The sequence below is a fragment of the Crocuta crocuta genome, unplaced genomic scaffold, assembly GCF_008692635.1.
Source record: "Crocuta crocuta isolate KB4526 unplaced genomic scaffold, BGI_CrCroc_1.0 scaffold131, whole genome shotgun sequence".
In the NCBI taxonomy this organism is placed as follows: domain Eukaryota; kingdom Metazoa; phylum Chordata; class Mammalia; order Carnivora; family Hyaenidae; genus Crocuta; species Crocuta crocuta.
In genome coordinates, this window is record NW_027528977.1 from 17,201,130 (window position 1) to 17,226,103 (window position 24,974).

At 39.9% G+C, this 24,974-nt stretch overlaps 1 protein-coding gene across 2 annotated transcripts in view; it reads right to left on the reverse strand.

The window, feature by feature from the left end:
• The window catches only part of TENM2 (teneurin transmembrane protein 2), a 3,267,991-nt gene that overhangs the window by 150,095 nt on the left and 3,092,922 nt on the right, over window positions 1–24,974 (reverse strand). For both annotated transcript variants that reach the window (XM_077757352.1, XM_077757353.1), the window contains 2 exons: window positions 6,495–6,689; window positions 134–334 (listed from right to left, as the gene is read on the reverse strand). In XM_077757352.1, coding sequence (XP_077613478.1) covers window positions 134–334; window positions 6,495–6,689 — 396 coding nt within the window. The remainder of the gene's footprint in view (window positions 1–133; window positions 335–6,494; window positions 6,690–24,974) is intronic.

Consider the following 24,974-nt stretch of genomic DNA (forward strand, 5'->3'; position numbering starts at 1 on the left):
AGGCCTTATGCAATTAACCTGAATCCCTTTTTCCCAAGCTAAGTGAGAAGAGTAGATTCCAATCCATTTGGGCTCATGGAAAAACATAGGGCATGAGTATTGGGAATAGTGAGGAGGAAATCTCTTGGCTTACCAACAGAGCAGTCGGGACCCATCCAGTTGGGATCGCAGCTGCAGAGACCTGTGTCGGGGACGTAAGTGCCATGCCCACTGCACTGGTCTGGGCACTGGACCCTTGCCAGCTCACAGTTTAGACCACCCCAGCCAGGGCTGCAAAGGCATTCTCCATTTACACAGACCCCATGGCTAGAGCAGGTAGGATCCAAGCAATCAACTGAAAAAAAAAAAAACAAAGAGGAAAAGTATTGATCACTCATGGGGGATGGGCCATGAGACACCACCTTGCTGCTGAAGAAGCCAGTGATTCACTAATTCTTATCCCCTTCTGAGCAAATGGAGCAGCCCAGGTAATACTTACGTGGTCTCTTGAAGAACAACCCATAAAGAATTCAAGGTTTTTTATTTGCCCAAACACTGAATCTCCAACTTGAAGAAAATGTAAGAGAGAGAGGCGATTTCTCAAGCAGAGTTAGTAGGAACCAGATATAGAGGTGTGTCATTCAATGTTGAGAACCTTGTACTTCTAAACATTAGTACCTTAATTATATCATATCAGGGCTTCTGAGCCTGGAACATGAACACTGGTGATATCTCGACATGTGTCCCCAAACCCAATTATCCCTCACTATCAGAGAGCAAAAGAAGGCTCATGCTAACGTCACTAATATTTGACTTCAGAAAGTAACAAAGGATTAAGAAGAAAACCAATAAAACTTATAAATGAGTCACTTTCCTAATTAAATTTCACTTACATTAAGTTTAAAAGTAGTTTCCATTCGCTGAACACACATCTACTGCAGGAGTCAGTAAAAATGAAGGATAGCAGTGATAAAGCTAGGTATGGAAATGATCTCAAAGAGGTAATCTTACTAAACATAATCATGAGTGGACTGAGTGGGGGAATCTCTAGCCATGGCACTGACATTCCCTCAGATTGTCAGTCAGAAGAGTTAATGTTCAGCTTTTGGTCACTGTCATTCTTGCCAGTTTTATGGTCTGTTTGGCTATCTGGGTACTCAGAGTGGGTATGTATCCAGTAGGTAACTTGAAGATTCCTACTCTAGAATCAACTCAAAGTGAGGAGATGTGTGAGCTGCCAAAACCAGTTCTTAACAACAAATTCTCCCAGTTTGCAAGGGAATATGACCCCAAACCTTGGACGTTCATCTGGCCTCAGAGTTGGATAAATAGGGATTTTGAGAGGAAGATCAGCTTCCTTAGGTATTCCTAACAAATGATACAATGACATTTGGAGAAGACAGAAACGCACACCGTGTGGTCTGGATGGCAAACAGAGGTCTTGCAGAGAGCTCAGATGTTGTCTTGTGGATCAGAGAAATAGGGAAGTCTCATCACCTTATTTAGCTAAGACATACATTTTCTTCATTGTAACAGCTTAGAAATCAGGCCTCTCAGACTAGATTAAAGCATTTGCTTCTGCCATCATTTGGGGGCACAGCCAGCTTGAGATCACTTTAAATTCTTTTCTTGAGGTTTTTTGGACCACTATGCTGCTGGAATTTAGTCCCTCATGTGCATGTGTGCCATCGTGTAGTTCAAATTCTCAGAGATTTTGATTTCTCTCTTTGCCTGATGCCAAGATTGAATCATGCAAGATTTTTGGCCTCTCCGTAGTTCACCATGACACTGAGATGGCAACACTTTGGGGTCCCAGCTTTTTGTAGCCTAATATCAATTTTTTTTTCTTCTTATTGCATACAAAATAATGATGTGTTTTAAAACTGATGATACATTGGCTCTAAATACGACATTATTTAGATTACCCATACCACCAAATATTTCATTCTGGGGGACATCAGACTTCAGGAGCTTGAATTTAATAGAAATCACAGTAGTCGATGAAGATTCCAAAGAGATGTTTCTGATCTGATCCATTTGAATCTTCTCAGGAAGGTATTATTTATGAAAACCAGCTCGAAACTATTTGAGCCATGGGGAAACAGAAACTGCCAATGATTTTACAAAAATCAAAAATACATTCTCAGAAAGGGGAATTTCAGTGATTTATTATTAGTTGGAGACACTTATGATGATGCTACTTGCTCTGGTTGCAATCATTTTAAGGGCTGAATTCATTGTCTTGGGGACTATCACTTCTGATAATATGAACCCTTTCGAATACCTTCGAATTTGCTCAGGATGGCAGAGAGAGTCTGGAGGTAAATGAATTGGAAGTTTCAAACAAATAGAAGACATTTACAAAAAGGCGGTGCAACGTCTTTGGTGTCTGTCTCATGCTTTGCACAGCCAACAAATATAGTAGATGTTCAAAACACAGTTGCTACAGGAATGAATGGCAGACTTTGCTATAAAGCATTTGTCATTAATGAGACAAACTTCTTTTTTTTTTTAATTTTTATTTATTTCTAGGAGAGAGAGAGAGAGACAGCGTGAGCAGGGGAGGGTCAGAGAGAGAGGGAGTCACAGACTGAAACAGGCTCCAGGCTCTGAGCTGGCAGTCAGCACAGAGCCCGACGTGGGGCTCGAACCCACGAACCGCGAGATCATGACTTAAGCGAAAGTCGGACGCTTAACCGACTAAGCCACCCAGGCGCCCCTAATGAGACAAACTTCTATGAAGAACTAACAACAAAGAAATGGTGCTAACAACTTCTGCTTTTGGGAAGAATGCTGGGTCATTTGGGATCTGTATAATAGGAGCTAATTTATTCAGAAACAATCTTGTCCATATTCTTCTAATACAAGAAAATCCCAAAGTTGTAGTTTTTTTCCTCTGTCCCTATTTCTAATACACCAAAATCAAAATATACACAAAGATATTTCATGTGCTCTGTGTCTCAAAAACTACCCTCCATCTATAACTAACTATTTAAAATGCTTCGTGAGGTGCCAGCAGCTAGGAGCCTTCAAAAAATTAAAAAACTATATACCATACTCTTTTGCCTTTTTTTTTTTTAAATTCTCTTTTTTTTCTTTTTTATTTATTTCTGAGAGAGAGAGAGAGACAGTGTGAGCAGGGGAGGGTCAGAGAGAGAGGGAGATACAGACTCTGAAATAGGCTCCAGGCTCCGAGCTGGCAGTCAGCACAGAGCCCGACGCGGGGCTCGAACCCACGAACCGCGAGATCAAGAGCTAAGCGAAAGTCGGACGCTCAACCGACTAAGCCACCCAGGTGCCCCTACCATACTCTTTTTCTAAAAAGGATGAAATAAAAAGTAATATACACTCCCCCAAAAGAAAATAAGAAAATGTAACTTTTCTTCCAGATAAATTAGCTTTCTCTTCTCTATTTTAAATTATAGTATGAAGAAGAAAATCCGCTGAGATATATTAGTCCAGGAGTAGAATGTCATCAAGAGAATCATTTATTGTATCTAGAATTATGAGCCAACGCTTTCAATTATACAAATAAATATGATTTTTGTGCTATATAATCATTACAGCAGCTGATGGAATAACTAAATCCAGACTTTAAGGAGTTTCACTACGAATTTTAAATTTGGTTCCAATTTCGTAAGATGGTCTTGTGGCCACATCCTTAGAGTCTTTATCAGGCAGGAGGGACTATGGCATCTTATAGAGCTTTATAAATAGAAAAAATGCTATACTTAAAAGGGGGACAGTGGCCTTTACAAGCTAAGTACCATGTGCCTTACAACACCAGCCTCCTGGCAGCTGAAATCATTAGAACTCATTTAGTCTTAGGCCCTCTGTAGGTTTGACAAAAAAGGGTTGTGAATGCAATTTCTATCCCTAAGGATAAAAAAAGAGGTCAAGGAGTTTTACAAACAATATGTGCTCTAAACCCCTGAAGAACCATGAATTACATTTATGAAGTTAAATGTCATTGAAAAATGACTCAACCATGAAACTGACACAAAAACATGGCTGACTTGAACTAATACATCAATTCTTCTCTCATCACCTGTCCACTCCCCCAGACATCATTGAATGAAACCTCGCAAATCGCCCCTTTCATTTTCTTGTGCAAATTTGTTAATAGTACAACAATGTTTATATAGCAAAAATGGAGGATGGCAACTATTGATTTCATTGCCATGGCCATTTCAGGTAAATTGTCTGAATGTTATGACTATGATGAATATCAGAAATAAAAAAGCTAAATGGAAGAAAAAGTGCTGATCCAGAGTTTCTGATTCCATTTCCTATTTTCAAAACAGCATATGAATCACCTCAGTTCGTTCTTTTTGGGTAGCAGAAATCAATAGAGGAGATTTCATCCTTTTATAATGATCCACGTGGCTTCCTTGTTTTGTTGGATGGTTAATTCATTCCAAACATTTAAATAAGACTGGTTAGTAGAATAAGAAAGTTGAGAAATCACTTGAAATTCTACTCATACAGATATGTACAATCTTTACTGGAGGGAAAAAAAATTCTAAGACGGGCAATGTCATTGCTTTATCATTTTGTTCTCGCCAAATGATGTATGCAAAAGGTCGTTTTAACCTTTCTTGTCATAGTATTGGCCTCTCCCATGTTTTCAGCAAATGCAGCTTTGCCTTCTGCAATCCATTTATCTTTAAGAACTTTAACCTTTCAAGCAGGGTTATTAAATCAGTCCTTCCTCCATCCAAACTCCCAATTTGGTTTTATGATGCAGATGGAGGGAGGCTACCTTTTATAATAGAGGGGAAAAAACATATAGAGTGTTGAACAAATGAAGACCTGGGGTCAGACTTCTGGGTCCCATTAAGGGCATTACCACTGATATATTGGAAAATCTTAGAAGAATAATGTCATGGAAGCTGACTCTTTGTAGTCATAGTCCTAAAAACTATGAAATGGGAGATTTCAGAAGGAGATCTTTTGTATGTGTATCTAAGGATAAGCTACTGTCATTACTCTGTGGTCAGGAAAGTAATGATTGCTTTTTTTTTTTTTTAATTAATAGAACACTAGAGATCTATAACGTAACAGGATGGGAGAACAGATCCACTTGCATCTGAGAACCTCATAGCACCTGAGGCCCCGTCTTCTCAGCCTGGCAGTGAGAAGCTGAGAGAGAACACACCTAACAGAGTCTTTTCTAGGAGGATCTCCTGCGTGGTCCTCTCAAGTTGTTTCACATGGGGTAGGTGGTGGACTTCACTTTTTCTCTTAGCTTGTTGGGTGAGTTGACACTTCTTTTTCCACTGGGAACATGGGAGGGAAAAGTGCTGTTTGAATTGTATGGGGATGTTTGCCTGGGAGACACACGTAGAGGAAAGCTGCTCAGCTGGAAAACAACTGAGCCAATTGAAAGGGCCAATTGAAAGGGTGGGAGCGGGCCAGGGACAGAGAACACTGAGGCTCTTACCTTACTACCAACTCTGGTTCATGCTTTATATTGAGAGAAACAAGAGATGGACAACCAGAAACTGTACTCTGGAAGCACGAATACAGGGGGTGAAGAGTGACAGGCAGTTTGTCAGAGTTCCCTTGCCTTATAGGTCCCAATACCTTGGTACCGAATAACTCTTCTGAAAGCACTAACCAGAGTGACTAGCACTGGAGCTGGCTTCTGATCACCTCCAGAGAGATGCTCTTTCTCTATCCCTGTACTGCCTCCTCCATGCTGCCTTCCCGCCCACCAAGTCTCATCTCTGATTATGACTTTTCCCAGATTGGATTCTGTTTATTACACCCCTAACTTCCCCACTGGTGCTAGAGGCCACCAGAATGCATGCTATACTGAGCTCTTCAGAATTCACCAGATTCCAGTCCTGTGCTACACACCCACCCTCCTCTAATTCTGTGTGATTTAGGTAACCAGAACAATGTGCCCTAATGTGTCTCTAAATGACATGGGTGCCTACTGTCTTTCAAGTCTGACTGCTTTCTGTTGGTATTAATTTTTGCTAAAATGTACACATGCATACATGGGTACTAGGTTACCAGGGATAGTTTAAAAAAACAAAACAGATATGGGGAAGACAGGGAGATTAAGGATTCTTGTTTATTTATTTTTCTGGACAGCTTTAGTAATTCTCAAATCAGAGGATTTCAAATAAAGCAGAAGAAAAGAGGAAGAGAGATGGGGAAGGGGAAGAAGGGGGGGGAGAAGGGAAACAAAGGAGCAGGAAGGGGACCAGGAGGGGTTACAGGCAAAGAGAAGAAAGATAAAGGCAGAGAAAGCAATTTTAAGAAGAAAAGTAGCCAATTAACATAAAGAAGGGCAAAACAGCATTCCTTCCAGAACCCCTCTACAGCCCTGTGTTTTCTACAACTTCAGAAGTCTACAGAACCCAAGGTGTTTGAAGTTCTCTCTGCAAAATGTTGAAGTTTCCTTTGCAAAATGCAGAGCCTTAGATTGGGCTCATTAGCAAAAGTCTGAGCCTGCAGCTGCCTCCCACCTCTGCGGCTGCCCAGCCTGGCCCTGCGGCACTTACCTTCCTCACAGTGCTCGCCTTTGTGGCCAGCGGAGCACACACAGTTCCCATCAATGCAGGAGCCATGGCCCCCGCAGGAAGGATCGATGCACTGATTCATGGGCACATCACACTCTGCACCTTTCCAGCCGCTGTAGCACTGGCATGTCCCTTTAGAATATTGTCCGTTTCCACTGCACAGGACGGGGCAGGCAGCTGCAAAAACCAGAGACAGAACACCAGGTCAAAGGGGGCAGTGTCTGAAGGGCTTTGACTGTCTAAGGAGGCAGAGCCCACCTGGCATTTCAGCTTTGTTTGCAATGTTTGAGATTGGAAACTCAGGTCATGGAGGTGCAGAACCATCTTCAAATAAACAATCACTATCACAACAACAATAACAAAAATGCTACTAATAACAGCAGCTACCACCAATTAAATGCTTATTATGTGCTAGGCACAGGGTCAAATGCTCTGTGTACAATTTGTTACTTAATCACCATGTCATTCTATGAGGTAGAGGCTAGAATCAGGATCCCCATTTTACAGATGAGGTTCAGACTGGTCAGATGAGGCAGCCAAGGTCACAAAGCTTAAAAGAGGGGCGGCTCTGTTAGAAAGTAAGTTGGCCCAACTCTAAGCTGTGCCCTTGATAAAGCTAGATAGGTTCATGTGTTATTAGTGATACAGGAGATTAGGATCCATTTTGCTGAGCATTTAGTTAGTTGACTTCTATTCCTGACAAACTTATGTCCATTAAAAAGAAGTAGGATGGGCCACGGTTGACACACTCAATCTAGTCTTTATCTAGACTACAAAGAGATAAATGTGTACTAAAGTATAGACTAAATATGCCTGGACTATTAAGAAGAAATCAAGAGGGGGCGCCTGGGTGGCTCAGTTGGTAATGCATCCGACTTCGGCTCAGTTCATGATCTTGCTGTTTGTGAGCTCGAGCCCTGCATTGGGGTCTGTGCTGACAGCTCAGAGCCTGCAGCCTACTTCGGATGCTTTGTCTCCCTCATCTCTGCTCCTCCCCAGCTGACACTCCGTCTGTCTCTCTCTCAAAACTTAAATAAAGAATAAATTTTTTTTTTGTTAAAAAAAAGAAAAATAAATCAAGAAGCGGAGGGCAAACTGAAGACTTGAAACTTGTAGTGGTTCCTGTCTCAGCTGAGACGCTCATGCATCTGTGCAGAGGAAGAAGGCTGAAGATCATTGAGGACCGTCTGGTGTGAGATTACCCAATGTTTTTCACCAATCTTGCCTCAATCATGGCAATTTGCCCCTTTTAGAAATCAAGACTGGGATTTTAGTGGTCACCTTCAGGCTTTGGACTTTTCTTTTCAGAATCAGTTTGTAAAGAACCTAAGTTTCCAATCTGGCTTCTCATTTTGGGCCTAAAAGGAGGACACAAGAGCCTGCTTTGGAGTTGGTACTCAGGGGCCCTCAGAAATTACTAAGATGTTTCAGAGGCAGTGCTGGAAGTCCTAGCATCAGCCATCAGACAACAAAAGGAAATCAAAGGCATCAGAATTGGCAAAGAGGAAGTCAAACTATCACTTTTTGCAGACGACATGATACTCTACATAGAAAACCCAACAGACTCCACCAGNTTATGTGGAAACTAATTTGACAATAAACTATTTGTAAAAAAAAAAAAAAAGACGTTTCAGAGGCTCCTGGTTTACCTATGACTTGGAATGCATGGGTTCTGAGAATTTTACATGTATGTTAATGTGTACAGCCCAAACTGCATCACAGGACAGGGATGCACACCCAATTAGATAACTGCAGTCAGTGGTGCCATCCTGCCCCATCAACTGTCCCATTGTCATGTCTCTATCTCAGTGTTATAGTAATTAGCTTTCCTTCTGTGAGTGTCTAATTTCCCAGGGATTTAGTAATCCCCTTGAGGACAGGACCGTGTTCATCATTGTTGATTTCCTTTTGGTTCTGCAGTCATCAATATTGATATAAGTAAATATTTCTCCTATTTTCCTGATATTTAGACATCCTCAAATAGGAAGTTATGGCAAGCACTAAATGGCCATTTATGAAAGATGTGGAAAACACAGTTTCTGGAGTAGACCTCATGCTGCACACCTGGTACCTTTTTCTGGGGAAGTACATGTTTGTAACTTAATTGTAGACTTTTCTTAAACAAAAACATCTTAAAGTGGACATATGGTTGAGGGATATCTCCTCCCTTCCTATGTTTTATTACTGGGGTATGATTCTCAGCAGAATTCTCATCCTTCTAAACCTACCAGAGAAAAATAATGAGTTCAAAAGTGAGAACATCAAAGCCACATAATTGACTTTGAATGGACTCTCTTTAAATGTAGAGAACATGCTTTCTATTCCCAGGATACTAAGCAGAGTCTGTACAGAGTTGCTACAACTGCTGATTGTCTAAGGCAGGGTACAAGAAAGCTTTGAACCTAGGATGCCCAAGATATAGGTTAGGGACTGCAAATATGAGGAAGCATGAGAAAAAGTATGGACATTTGCAAAGTTTTGAGAGGGCTTTGAAGACAAAGAAAATTTGTCCCATGTCAGTTCCTCATGAAATATGTTAAGCTCTATGTTAGGAATGCCAAATATATTCACATGAATTATTACTATTCTCCCTTCCTGCATCTCTGCAGGCATCATCAATTGATCATGGCATCTTGTTGCCCTGAGCCTAGACTGAGTCTCAAACCTTCAATGCAATGCCCAGGCTGAGACCTGCAAGAAGGCAGAGCTGACATTTCAAAAGAAAATCTGCTTTCTGTTTTTGATCTAGGTAACATTAAAGATATCTCTTCTACTGGCAAGACTAGAATCAGCATCATTTCTTACCCCACTTCTACTCTAGCCTACTGAAATAGGAAACCAGTGAGAAGGGTAGCCACACATACAGTGAAACGAGCTTCCAAGGGCTGTTTTTGACTTGAGAATTATATATTGGACAAGCTGCCATGAACAGCAGAGAAAGTTATACCAAATCACCCCCACCGAATTTCCACTGCACCTTCTTTCCTCTCAAAGGGTGTAAGAGGGTAGAAAGTAAGAGGCAAATAAGTATTAAATTTATTAATTAATAAGATGCAGTTATATTTTATTTATTCATACTGAAACTATTTCTCTTCTGCATAAACTCCACGTGGCAAAAAAATAGGATTGTCTAGAAGATGAGAATGGATTTTATTTAAAACTAGGTGCCTGGGAAATCAAATTTAAAATGTGACCTACTTAAATTACTCAGGGGAAGAAATGGAGACTCATCAGGTCAGAGAATTCTACACATTCTAAATGCAGCCTTCTTTCAGTATGTTTGCTGCATGACCACTGGGAATGTGGTAAGAAATGCAAAACACTGTGGTATTCTCTGGAAAGCAGGGCACTGGATGAGCTTGGCTGATGCCACATAAAAAAGTGGAAGCGGCTTAAAGAAGAATGAATTTCTCTAGTAATCCAGGTGTCATTGGGGGCAAATGCAAAAGCCAGATGAGAGCCCTCCAGTGGTCACCAGGCTGACCTCCATGGAGAGCATCATTCTTCAGGTGTAACTGATTCATTCTCAGACATAACTAAACCCAGACTGTCACAATGTGTAAGGCTCAGCCTGATCATCATTTGAGAGGCTGAATGTGAAGTGCGGACTTCCCATATTCATAAGTTTTCTTATATTTTTACTATTACCAAATCTACATGATTTTTTTAAAATGACAGGTTCTAGGACAAACAACTCTTGACTCCATACTCAGCCCAGAGGTAATATGGAACAGAAGTGGAAAGAGCAAAGATTTTGTTGTCAGAAGGACCTGGGCTTAAAACCTGGCTTGTCACTTACCAGCTTTGGGATTTGGGCCAGATTACTGCATTTCTCTGAAATCGAATTTTACCTTCAAAATATTGTTTTTCAGAGCTGATGGGAGCCTTAAGTGCAATTATGTGTGCAAGGACTCAAAGTAGTAGCTGACACATGGTTTACAATGAACAGATGTTCCTTCTTGAAATTCCAAACCGAACCTCCAAATTGACTTCAAGGGTTAATAAAATAAAAAATGCAGTATGTCTCAAATGTGTGCATGCACGGCACATACATACCACCACCACCATCACTACCACCAGGCTATCAAGTAACACTAATAAAAAGAGTTCATCTTCTTTCCCCAATCTTCTCTGCTTGTGGGTGGGAGGTGGTTTTGGAATCACACGTGGAGTGTTTTATGTCCCTGCCTCTCTCTCCTCTTCCTAAGGCTTACAGTAGCAGAACATTGTGCATTCAAGCTACTATTTAAAATTAATTAAAATGTTTGTACAAAGTGACTATTCTTGTTTTACTAAATCCAGTAAATGGAAGCTCTAAGACTTGTGCAGAAGAAAAATAAATTACTGCTGCCACTAACGACTGACAAGTTAACAGGCTGATGACACAAAAAAATGACACAATTTAGATTCACCTAATTGTGTAAAGCTCTTTTTAATGATCAAGTGGGAGCTTTTTTTCTCCCCCCAAGTTCTCTGTAAGGTTTGAAATGAATTATCAGTGTTATTTACTCAGTGGGAAGTAACAGGACAAGCCACCCATGTCTGCTGTTTCCTTTTTTTAATATTTATTTATTTATTTGAGAGAGAGAGAGAGAGAGAGAGAGAGAGAGAACACAAATGGGGAGGGGAAGAGAGAAGGGGAGACAGAAGATCCAAAATGGGCTCTGCCCTGTGAGCAGTGAGCCCGATGTGGGGCTCCAATTCACAAACTCATAAACTGTGAGATCATGAGCTGAGACAAAGTCAGATGCTCAACCAAGAGAGCTACCCATGCACCCCAATCTGTATCTGCTGTTTTAAGTAAAACAAGTCTCATCTACTTGGAGCTTGCAGTAGATAAAATACCTGGAGAAAAGGTGGAGATGTTGAAAAGGCTGACTTGTATGACAGAGGGAAGATATCTTGCCAAGTTACTTGTAGGCTGGGCTAGATGTGCAGAGGGAATTTCAAATATTGTATCTTTTAAATAAAATATTTTAAAGTAATTTTTTAAAAATGTTATTTTTGAGAGAGAGAGAGTTCAAGTGACGGAGGGTAAGAGAGAAGGGGTACAGAGGATCTGAAGCTGGCTCTATGCTGACATCAGTAAGCCCAACGTAGGGCTTGAACCCATGAACCATAAGTTCATGACTTGAGTCAAAGTTGGAAGCTCAACTGAGTGAGCCACCCAGAAGTCCCTCAAATATGTATTTTTAAAAAAATTATTTGAAATCTGATTAAAAACCTCTGTGGAAAAGAAACTTGAGAATATATGAACCTAGTAATCTGGGTAAATTGTCAAAATATTACTAATGATTAATTGGTTGCCTTAATCAATAAATGCTTATGAATAACCTATTATGGTCTAGTAGCTGGGTTCGGTGTTAGGAATAGAGTGGTGTAGAAATAAAGATGCCTTGATTCTCCTGAAGCAATTAAGGATCTAATATTTGGGTGGCAAAGGCAGAGCAAGCAAAGTTCAGTGTCCTTAGCACCAAAGCTGGTGTCCCAAGGTCTTTCCAGATTGCGGAATTAGCTTGGTGCTGAGCAAGATGGGCTAGGAAAGAGAAGTTTCACTTCTTGCTAGGTCCCTGCAAAGAGCTCATCTGTAGAACCAAGGGGGGAAGTACTCTGACTGGGGAACTTGGTGGGATGCAGATCTGCCTGATTTGGATCCTTAAATGAGGATTTTTGTGGGCTCTAGAGCCTAATTTGCCCACACTCAGGCAAAGAGCTGAATCATCGCCCTACCCACTGTGAGGACTGTCTTCTAGCTCCATGTGACCAGAGGGGATTGGGATAGCTCCTGGAAGCGCTATAGCCCAACTGTGCCTGAGCCAAGAGGCAGATAAGATCTGATTGCCCTGAAAGCAAAGCTAGTACCAGGTATGGAGGGTTTCTGTACTATTCACAGGTAGGAGGATTAATTCATGCCAAGGCTGAAGTTAGCTCTCAGCCCGTCCCACCTGAAGAGCATCTGAAGAGTAGCCTGGAGCCATCCTTTCCACTCCCACACAGGCAAGGGGGCTGAGACATAGTCCCAATCACTGTGGAGTATGTCCTCCAGCCCTGTCTAACCAAAGCTGGCAAGAAAATGTGACAGCTGCGTGGCCCAGTGGTGCTAGAGCTGAGAATAGGGCAGGTAGGGCCAAGTTTGCAGAGCAAAGCCAGTAGACCTATTTGGCCCCAGAACTTGGAGTACAAGTCAGCCTGCATTAAGACAACAAAGAGTTTTACTGGTTTTAGAGTGGCTTCTCCTACAGTACCCTGGCAGGAAGTCTAATATGTAGCCCTGCTCATTGATGAATATTACCTTCAGCCTGTGTGACCAAGGAACCTAACAGAGCACATGGGAAGCTGCATAGCTCATTCAACAACTCTACATACAGTGGCCTATGAACAGAAAGCACAGCCTGTGGTTTCCTTTGTCTGCAGAGCAAAATAAGTAGCCTCATACGACCAAGAATTCAGTGAACTCCCTGGCCTGATTAAAACCCTCAGACAACAAACTATACAAACCTTGGGTCCTGGTTTGTTGTCCTAGTTCATAGCCCATCTATTTATAATACCTAGCTCTGACTATTTATGAAGCCTGACCAGAGAATCCAGGGAGCCCTGAAGCCCATTCTATAGCTTCACTTGGGTAGAGAGCCAAGCTAGCAGTCATATCCATCTATTCTTAGACAGTGGAAAATCCCTTCACCCTTGTCCTCAGGGCTCAAACAGTTGCCTTGCCCCAGAATAGACCATAATATCAGGCTCCACCTGCCCAAGGACATTGCCATCAGACATATCCAGAAACCCAAAATGAGCCAGTTGGTGAGGAACTATATCTTCCAAAGCAATACAAAATCCTATAAAATCTGGAAGAGAAGTCCCAACATAAAAAATCAAGGACCACAAAAAAATTTAGGTAAATATGACACTACTAAAGGAAACTATAAAATTCCAATAACTGACCCTACAGAAACGCAGATCTATGAATTGTGAGAATTAAAAATAATCCTCTTAAGAAACTTCATCGAACTCCAAGAAAACAAAGACAACTAAATGGAATTAGCAAAACAATGCATGAACAAAATGCGAAGTTTGACAAGAAAATGGAAACCATAAAAAATACTCAAGTTGAAAATATAATAACTCAACTGAGAATTCAATATAGAGTTTCAAAAGTAGTAGACTTGACCATGCAGAAGAAAGAATTGGTGACTTGGAGGGTAGAACATTGGAAATTACCTAGTTAGTGGAGCAAGAAGAAAAAAATGAACTAGTGAAGAAAGCCTATAGGGCACAATGAAAAGAGATAACATTCACATTATTTGAATTCTGGAAAACAAGATAAAAAGAATGGGACAGAAAGTATATATAAAGCAATAATGGCTGAAAACTTCCCAAATCTAGGGAGATAAATGGACATCTAGGTCCATGAAAGAACCACAAATAGGTTGAACTCAAATAAGGATACACTGAGACACATTAGTTAAATTGTTAAAAGTCAAAGATAAAGAAAGAGCTTTAAGAACAGCAAGACAAAAGAGAGAAGTAATATACACAGGAACCTGCATAGAACAATCAACATATGTCTCAATAGAAAATTTTCAGGCCAGGAGAAACTGGGATGACATATTCCAAATACTGAATAAAAATAACTGTCTACTGAGGATTCTATACCTGGTGAAACTGTCCTTCAGAAACAATGGAGGAATAATGACCTACCCAAATAAACAAAAGCTGAGGGAGTTCATGAACACCAGACCTGCCCTACAAGAAATGCTAAAAGAGTTCTGTGAGTGGAAGTAAAAGAATGCTAATTAACATCATAAAAAAAAGGTAGTGTAAATCTCACTGGTAATGGTAAATATATAGCTAAATTTTGCAATATGATAATAGTGGCACATAACTAACTTACAACTCTAGCTTTAGTTCTAACTTATATGATTACATGTAAATTGTAATAGCAAAAGCCTAAAATGTGAGTGGGAGAAGTGTAAAATATACGAATTGTATTGAAATTATTATCAGTTTAAGATATTGCAAGTTTAAGATATTTTATGTAAACGTCATGGTAACCCCAAGAGAAAATCTTGTAGTAACTACACAAAAGAATACAATAAAGAAGCTAAGCATACTAATGACAAATGATATCAAAACACACAAAAAAGACAGCAGGATAAGAAATAAGGAAAAATGGACCTACTAAATAAGCAGAAAACAATTAATAAAATGGCAATAGTGTTTACTTGTTGATAATTATTTATTTACTAAAAATTTTAATGTTTACTTATTTTTGAGAGAGAGAGAAAGAGAGAGAGAGAGAGAGAAAGCGAGCAGGGGAGGGGCAGAGAGAGAGGGAGACAGAATCCCAAGCAGGCTCTGTGCCCTCAGCACAGAGCCCAATGTGGGGCTCAAACCCACAAACTGTGACCGGAGCTGAAACCAAGAATGGGACACTCAACCCACTGAGCCACCCAGGTGTCTCTTGATAACTACTTTAAATGTAAATGGTTAAAATATCCAATCAAAATACAATGAGTGGCTAACTGGAAAAAGACAAAATCCCACAATACGCTGCCTGTAAGAGACTCACTTTACCATTAAACACACACACACACACACACACACAGAGTGAAAAGATGTAAAAAAAGACATTTCAAGAAATATTAACAACAACAACAACAAAAGGCAGGGGTAGCTATACTTGTTCCAGACAGAATAGACTTTTAATTTTTTTTTTTAATGTTTTATTTATTTCTAGGGAGAGAGAGAGACAGCGTGAGCAGGGGAGGGTCAGAGAGAGAGGGAGTCACAGACCGAAACAGTCTCCAGGCTCTGAGCTGGCAGTCAGCACAGAGCCCGACGCGGGGCTCGAACCCACGAACCGCGAGATCATGACCTAAGCGAAAGTCAGACGCTTAACCGACTAAGCCACCCAGGCGCCCCTAGACAGAATAGACTTTTAAAATAATAAAGACAAACAAACAAGGAAAATCATTATATACAGAGGTCAATATATCATTAAGAGAAAAACAATTGTAAATATTTATGTGCCCAACATCGGATCATCTAAATATATAAAATGAAGACTAACAGAGCTAAAAGGAGACGTAAACAGTAATATCTCAACAATGGGTAGAACATCCAGAGAGAGAATCAATAAGAAAATAGCTGATGTGAACAACAGTATGACCAAATGGACCTAACAGCCACAGACAACTTTCTATCCAACAGCAGAATATGCATTCTTCTGATGCACACATAATACATTTTATAGGATAGACTATATGTTAGCCCACAAAACAGTCTTAGAAAAATCAATATTAAAATTATACCAAGTATATTCTTAGACCACAGTAACCTGAAACTAGAATTCAATAGCAAGGGAAAATTCACAAAAGCATGGAAATTAAACAACATCCTCCTGAGCAAACAAATGATGAAAGAAGGAACTGAAAGAGAAAAAGTTTTCTTGGGACAAATGAATATAGAAATACAACATACCAGAATGTATGGGATGCAGTATAAGCAGTTCTTAGTAGGAAGTTCACAGCAATAAATGCCTACATTAAGAAGCAAAAAGAGCTCGAATAATCAATGTAACTCTAAGCCTTGAGGAACTAGAAAAATAAAATACTAAAACCAAAGTTAGAAGAAAAGAAATTGTAAGGATTAGAGCAGAAACAAATGAAATAGAGAACAGAAACACAGCAGGAAAGATTAACCAAACTAAGAGTTAGTTCTTTGAAAGGATGCATAAAACTGACAAACCCTTCTCAAGACTAACCAAGAAAAAACAGAAAGGATCCAGACAACAAATTTAAAAATGAAAAAGGAGACATTATAACTGATCACACAGAAATATAAGATCAGAAAAGTCTACTGTGAACAACTATACACCAACAAACTGGACAACATAGTAGACATGGAAAAATTCTTAGAAATCTGAATAAACAAATTACCAGTAAGGAGATTGAATTAACAATAAAAAATCTCCCAATGAGAAAATTCCCAGAACCAGAATTCATTGGTGAATTTTACCTAACACTTAAGAAGTAACACCAATCTTTCTCAAACCTACCAAAAAACTGGAGATCCTCTTTGGGAAAGTGAGAGTAGTCTGGAGTGACCCCTCTTCTTACCATCCAGTCAAGGGGGCTGAGAATACATTTTATGAAGCTGACACTGTCTGATACCCAAACCAGAAAATAACACTACTAGAAAAGAACACTACAGGCCAATATCCCTAACATATATAGATGCAAACATCTCACCAAAATATTAGCAAACTGGATTTAGCAGCACATTAAAAAGATTGTTCACCATGATCAAGTGGCATTTATCTCTGGGATGTAAGGATGGTTCACATACATAAACCAATTAATGTGACACATTCTGTTACTAAAAGGAAACAAAGTAATATCACCTCAATAGACATAATAAAAAGCATTTAACAAAATTCAACATCTATCCATGATAAAAACTTTTAACAAATTAGGCAAAGAAGGAAAATATCAAATTATAATAAAGCCTATATATGTCAAGCCCACAGCTTACATCATACTCAGTGGTGAAAGGTTGAAAGCTTTTCCACTAAGATCAGGAACAAACAAGTGTGCCCACTCTTAGTCCTATTCAAGAAAGTACTAGTAGTACTAGCAAGAGCAATCAGGCAAGAAAAATAAATAAAAAGCATTGGAATTGGAAAGGAAGAAGTAGAATTGTCTCTATTTGCAGATGACATGATTTTATATTTAGAAAATCTTAAACATTCAACCAGAAAACTTAAAACTAATTAATGAATTTCATAAAGTTGTAGGGCACAAAATTAACATGTACAAAAATCAGTAATATTTCTATACATTAACAAGTTTTTAAAAAATAAAGAAATAAATTAATGTGATTTACAATAGCATCAAAAATAATAAAAATACTTAGGATCAAATTTAATTAGGGAGGTCAAAGATCTCTACTCTGAAAACTATAAAACACTGATGAAAGAAATCAAAGAAGACACAAATATATAGAATGGTATCCTGTGTGATGGATTGGAAGAATTCATAATGTTAAAATGTCAATGCTACCAAAAATTGTCTCTAGATACAATGCAATTTTTATCAAAGCTCTAAAAGACCTCAGACAGGAAAAGAAATCCTGAGAAAGAACAAAGCAGGAGATATCACACTTCCTGAGTTCAAGCTATGCTATAAAGTCATAGTCATCAAACTTCCTGAGTTCAAGCTATACTATATATATATTTAATATAATTTATTGTCAATTTGGCTGATATACAGTGTGTAAAGTGTGCTCTTGGTTTTGGGGGTAGATTCCCATGGCTCATCGCTTACATACAACATCCAGTGCTCATCCCAACAAGTGCACTGCTCAATGCCCACCACCCATTTTCCCCTTTTCCCTACCCCAACCCCCATCCACTCTCAGTTTGTTCTATGTATTTAAGGGTTTCTTATGGTTTGCCTCCCTCCCTCTCTGTTTGTAACTATTTTCCCCCCTTCTCTTCCGCCATGGTCTTCTGTTCAGTTTCTCAAGATGCACATATGAATGAAAACATATGATGTCTGTCCTTCTCTGACTGACTTGTTTCACTCAGTATAATACCTTCCAGTTCCATCCACATTGCTGCAAATGGCATGATTTCATTCCTTCTCATTGCCAAGTAATATTCCATTGTATATATACAATGTATATATAAATCACATCTTCTTTATCGATTTATCAGTTGATAATCAGTTCCATAATTTGTCTATTGTTGAAGCACATCAAGCTATACTATAAAGGTATAGTCATCAAAACAGTATGGTCCTAGCATGAAAACAGACACATAGACCAAAAGAACAGAATTGAGAGTCCTGAAATGAACCCAAGTATATATGGTCAACTAATATTTGGCAAGGGAGCCAAAGGTATTTACTGGAGAAAAGATGGTCTCTTCAATAAATGGAGCCGGGAAATTTGGATAGTCTCATGTAAAAGAATGAAACTGGGCTCCTCCCTTACATACACCAGTCACAAAAACAACTCAGAATAGATTAAAGGCTTAACTATAAGACCTGAAACCATGTAACTTCTAAGAAAAAAATATAGGAACAAATCTCCTTGACATGGATCTTGTTAATGATTTTTTGGATATGACACCTATAGCACAAACAAAAAAGATAAAAAACTAAACAAGTGGGACTATATCAAACTAAAATCCTTTTCCACAGCAAAAGAAACCATCAACACAGTGAAAGACAACTCTCAGAATGGACAAAAAAATTTGCAAACCCCATGTGTCTGATAATGGGTTAATATCCAAAATGTATAAAGAAGTTGTACAACAAAATGGCAAAAAAACAAACAAAACAAAAAAAAACCAATTTAAAAATGGGCAAAGGACCTAAATAGACATTTCTTCAAAAAAGATATATGAAAGGCTAGTGAGTACATGAAAAGATGCTCAACATCACTAGCCACTAAGGAAATGAAAATTAAAACAATGATATCTCCTCACACATGTTAGAATGACAATCATTAAGGGGCACCTGGGTGGCTCAGTCAGTTAAGCGTCTGACTTTGGCTCAGGTCATGATATCACGGTTCGTGGGTTTGAGCCCCACGTTGGGTTCTGTGCCGACAGCTCAGAGCCTGGAGCCTGTCTTCGGATTCTGTCTCTCTCTCTCAGAAATAAATAAAAAACATTAAAAAAATAAAATGATCAATTCTTTAAAAAAAAAAAAAGGAATGGCCATCATTAAAAGATAAGAGACAACTCATGTTGGCATGGATATGGAAAAAAAGGGAACATTTGTGCACTGTTGGTGGGACTGTAAATTGGCATAGTCACTAAAGAAAACAGTATAATAATCCTCAAAAAACAGAACCACCATGATCTAGCAATTCTACTTCTAGGAATATACCCAAAGTAAACAAAACCACTAACTAACTCAAAAAATATATCTGCATTCTCATGTTCATAGGAGCATTGTCTACAAAAGCCAAGACATGGAAATAATCTACATGTTCATTGATGAACAAATGAATAAAGATGTTATGGTATATATATACAATGGAATATTATTCAGCCACAAAACATGTGATCTTACCATTTGCAATAGCGTGGATGGAATTTAAAGGTATTGTGCTAAGTGAAATGTCAGACAGAAAAACAAAATTGTATAATCTCCCTAACATGTGGAATCTGAGAACCAACAACAAACCAAACTCATAGAAAAAGAGATCAGACTTGTGGTTACCAGAGGTGGGGGGCAGGAATTGGAGGAAGGTGGTCAAAAGGGACAAACTTCTAGTTCTAAGATAATTAAGTACTGGGGATGTAATGTATAGCATAATGACTGCAGCCAATAGTGCTGTATGATATACAGGAAAGTAGTGAAGAGAGTCAAATCCTAAAAGTTCTCAACACAAGAAGAAATTTCTTTCTCTGTTATTTTTTATCTTTTCTCTTTATGAGAAAGCTATCCATACAAGAGGATGAATGGTAGTTTGCTCACTACACAATCTATATAAATCAAACCATTGTGTTGTATGCCTTAAACTTAAACAGTAATGTATGTCAATGGTTTCTCAATAAAACTGAAAAAAATTCCATATGTATTAAAGATCTAAATAGGAAAAACAACCTACAAAAGCATTAGAAGAAATACTGAAGCCTAGCTTTATTTTCTTGGGAAGAGGATATGTAAGGAAGACAAATTCCAGAAACCGAGAAGGAGAAGAAGGTACATTTTGATTACACAAGATTTACATTATCTTTACTACAAAGAAAGCCCTAAACCAAATTAAGGGACGAGCAACCCCAGGAAGAAATATTTTTAACACATTTTACAGAACAGAATTTGATATCTGAAATACACAAGAGCTCTTACAAATCAATAAAGAGACAAATGAATGAAAACCTGGCCAAAGAACATATAAACAGAAATGTAAATTGCCAATAAAAGTATGAGAAGACACATAGCTTCACTAGGAATTAATTAAGTATAGATAAAAATAATGAGGAGAAATAATCCTTGGCTTATCAGATGGGGGGGGGACTTTAAAATACCACTAGTCCTTCTATAGCTGAAGAGAAATTGGTTCTGTCAAATACAGTTGGTAGGGGCGGAGATGCAAACTATCCTTCAGGGGCTGGGGATAATTTGCCACTGTCTGGATAGCTCCTTGGCTCACTGTACCCAACCAAGAAGCCTAGTGATCAGGGCCTCAGTTTTCCCTCCCTATTAAATGGGCAGGGCGATAAAGGACTGCTTGTGTAGGAAGAGTGAAGAGGTTGGAAAGTAGAAGGAACAATTACTGAAGTACAAATGCAAAGATCATCAGCCATTCTGATCACGATGGTCACTTCTGACCCAAACAGCAACCCCATCTTCCTGCCTAGAACACTCAGACACTAGTTGGTCTCAGTGAGGGCAAGATCCAGCAGGACCCCTGTGGAGAGAAAGAGAGCAGAGGGTGCTTCTGACAGACAGGGGCAGAGTCTCTGGCTCAGAGGGCCAAAGTTCAGGTGCACCAACTTCCTCATTTCTGTTCTGTCAAATGGCACATTAATAAGCAAGAGAGAGATTCAAGGAAGAATTTCCAGAAGGACAAAAAACTCATCAGGTGTGTCAGATCTCTGACATTCAGGAGCCATGTGGGGAAAGACGCACACGCTGACTTAAGCACGAAAGTATGGATGCTTTAATTAATCCGGGGTGAATTTAATTGCTTTAGTTAAGTGGAAATCGGGTTAAAAATGATGCAGAGCATGCTGGGGTGTGTTAAAAACATGACATATGAGTTGGATGAATCGATAAATTAAAAGTGCACAGATGTTTTAATTAAACCCAGGGAAGTTAACGAAGATCGCAAGAGACTTTTAAGCCTATGATTAATTCAATTCATTTAAAATACCTGTAGAGATATGGGGATGCCTCCATTTTGAGAGTTATAAAAGTTCTCAATCGGTAAGTGCTTAAGCCGTTCTTAAAAAAAATCTAAGGGGTGTGTGTGTGTGTGTGTGTGTGTGTGACTGAACAACATTAATTACATAATGAATATTAATTTTTTCACAATACACGGTAAGCCTTTCTATAGCTCAAGTCCAGAAATGAAGTAGCTTTTCACGTACTGCAGTTCAAGAAAGGAGACAAGTCTGGAAATTATCAGCGTCTTGTTATCTACAAGCACTGAAGCTTTAGAAAGACCTAGGGGGTCTATTTATTCATTGCTGTCTCCCCAGCTGGTAGAGCAGTGCCAGGCTTAGGAGTCAGCCTGAATCTCCCTTCATTTTTACTCACTGTGTGACCGTGGATACTATTTTCAGCCTTGATTTCCTTATCTTTAAAATGGGACAAGAATTCAGGAGTACTTATCTCACTGTATTTAAGAGGATGAAATAATGCCTATAAAGTGTCATGTACAGGGCTTGGCACACAGTAAGAAATATGTAGATGTGATTTTGTTATCATTTTTATTAGGAGAAAAGCGTTCTGACCTCATCCCATCATAAAAGGACAAGTCACCCACCCCAGCCAACTCCCTCTCTAAACACTGATTTATTTACCAATACAGGTTTTCCTAAAACCATACTACTTTCCCAACTCTGTGTATCATATCAACAGCAAGCTCCTCCAGAGTTAGGCACTCTGCTTCTTAAAGGCTGCTTGGCAACTTATTTAGTCCCCTATAAAGGGGAAAAATGTTTTTAAGCTTCCACAGTAATTTAGCTTGGAGAAGGGCTGATGGATTTAAATCCTGAGAAGTGACTTGTTTGGGAATGCAGCAAGCATGGGAAATGGGAAATGCCACTTTTGGAGGCTGCGGGCATGGACTCACTTGGGGCCACTAAATAATGGGCAGTGTCACTTGTACACTGTGGAGGCAAGGCTCTTCCATGTCTGCTCAGTAAGCTGGGAGTAGGCATGAAAGTGACCTTGCTGCTTCTGGGCGGAGTTCACATTGGACAGTCTCAGCAGAGTTCAAGGGCAACGTGATCTAGACTCAGACCTTAATGTGCACAAAAGTCTTTGGGGGATCCCATTAGAATACAGATTCTGATTCAAAGGGACTGGCAGAGGGGCTGAGGGTTTGCATACTTCACAAATTCCCCAGGCTGTGGCTAGTACCCCAGACCTACTGACTGAATCAGACACTCTGGAGGGAGGTGAAGCTGTGTGTTAATAGGGGATTCTGATGAGTATGGTTTTAATGCCATACCTGGGCAAGAGCCTTAATTTCTCTGAGCCTCAGTTTCCTTAGCTGTGAAATAAGGATTATAGTGATGTATGCTGTAAAGATGAAATAAGATAATCATATAAACCCTTCACATAGTGTCTCAGCCACTTTCTGCCAAGTGTTTTCCAAGGGTATCTTGGAAAGCCACTTGTCCTGGGCACTTTCTGCCAAGGAATTAACTGCATGTTTTTTCAGGTCAAGGGTGGGAGGATGGAGAGGTAGGATTCAGCCATCAAACTGCGATGGGCTATAGAATGGCTCCTACAGGCAGCCACCATGGCCTCTGGCCCTTCTGCATTAATGGAGATTGTGGGCGGCGCAGGGCGGGAAGAGAGGGAGGCAGGTGTGCAAGACAGAGGGTCTGAAGGAACAATGCATGGGGTGCATCTATGCTTGTTCTAGGGAGGACTGGTGGGGCCTGAATGTCTTTCACTGATGCAAGCAAGGTCAGTTGAACAAGGGGGGAGGGGTTCTCTGTGCCAAAAAAGTTCTGAGGGAGGTGTTTCTGCGATGATGGGGAGGACCTTTCCACCAGCAGGGAGGGGATAAGAGGCTTGCCATTCCTCTCCTGAGTATAGAAGTCCACCGAGGGGAACAACTCATGGGGAGGTGGGAACGCAGTTACGAGGCAGAGCCCAGTCAGGAGGGAGGGTCGGACAGCCTGAACTGCATATGGGGCTTTGATGGTTGTCACTGCCCTCCATTCAGGGAGCCTTCCTGCCAAGCCTGTCTCTTATGTGGCCACTGGACTCAGCCAGACTCAGCCTCAAAATCTGGCCCTGCTATGTGACCTTGGGCAAATAGCTTACTTTCCTTAAGTCTGTGTTTCTCCTATAAAATAGATAATAACATTGGTTTCAAAGACTCATGAAGACAATGTTATCTAATATTCATGGAGCATTTGATACATGCCAAGCATGGCTCTACACACTTGACATGAATTTATGTTTTAGTCCTCACAGCAATTCAACAGGTAGTATTACAATTTACCTTCATGTTACAGATAAGAAAAACCAAGGCTCATGGAGGTTAAGTAATTTTTAAAAATGGGTACAGCTAACTGGAGGAGCATGGATTCAATACTGGCAAACTCAAACTCTATTGCTTTATGCTTAGTAACTGTGCTCTTCTGAGACAAGGCGTGTAAACTGGAATCAATGTCAACTCTTTTTTTTTTTTCTGTTTTTATTCCTCCTCCTTCCCTCCCACTCACCTTCCTTTCCTGCATTTAAATTTGTGCCTCAAATTTGGCTGATTTATCAACGCATGATTAATCTGATAAATCAGAACCTTGTTCTCCAGCACTCATTTGGGTCTTGCACATTTTCTGGCAATGTTTTCATCCTTAAAAGTCCTGTACCCTAAATTCAAGTTGCCAATCATTTATAGACCACACATGACTTCTAGGGTACCAACATAGGTGCAAGGAGGTTTAATAAAGAGGACTGCTAGACACCCCAGTCTCTCCTCCATGGACCAGGTGTCCCAAACAGCAGTGCTTTCAACAATGGCCAAATTAAGAGCCTAAATGTTCATCAAGTGATGAATGGATAAAGAAGATGTGGTTGATCTATGCAATGGAATACTACATGTCAATGAGAAAGAATGAAATCATGCTATTTGCAGCAAAATAGATGGAAATGGAAGGTATGCTGAGTGAAATAAGTCAGTCAGAGAAGGACAGACATCATATGTTTCAACTAAGTGAGAAACTGAACAGAAGACCATGGGAGAAGGGAAGGGGAAAAATTGTTATAAACAGAGAGAGGGAGGAAAACCACAAGAGACTCTTAAATACAGGTAACAAACTGAGGGTAGATTGGGAGGTAGGGGAGAGGGGAACATGGGTGATGGGCATTGAGGAGGACACTTGTTGGGATGAGCACTGGATGTTGTATGTAAGCCAGTCTGACAATAAATTATATTCATAAAAAGAGGACTGCTAGACACTTGTGATTCGGTAGGAGAAACCAATGTGATCACCCAGATGGAACATGGCCCAGCATGAAGGAAGGGTCACTGCCATGATGTTGCCAAGCCCTGTGTGACTGCAGGGTCCTATCTTGGGGTGTTTCATGGGTGCGTTGACCTGGGTCCCATCTGGGGATGTTTTAGGAATGTGGTGACCTGCAAGCAGCAGTTTGATAGGAAAGGTCGGGATTGACGAGAGCCTTCCAGCTGAAGAAACAGCATGAGCCAAGAGGGAGAAGCGGGCCTATGATGCTCTATGAGTGACAAGTAGCTGGAACC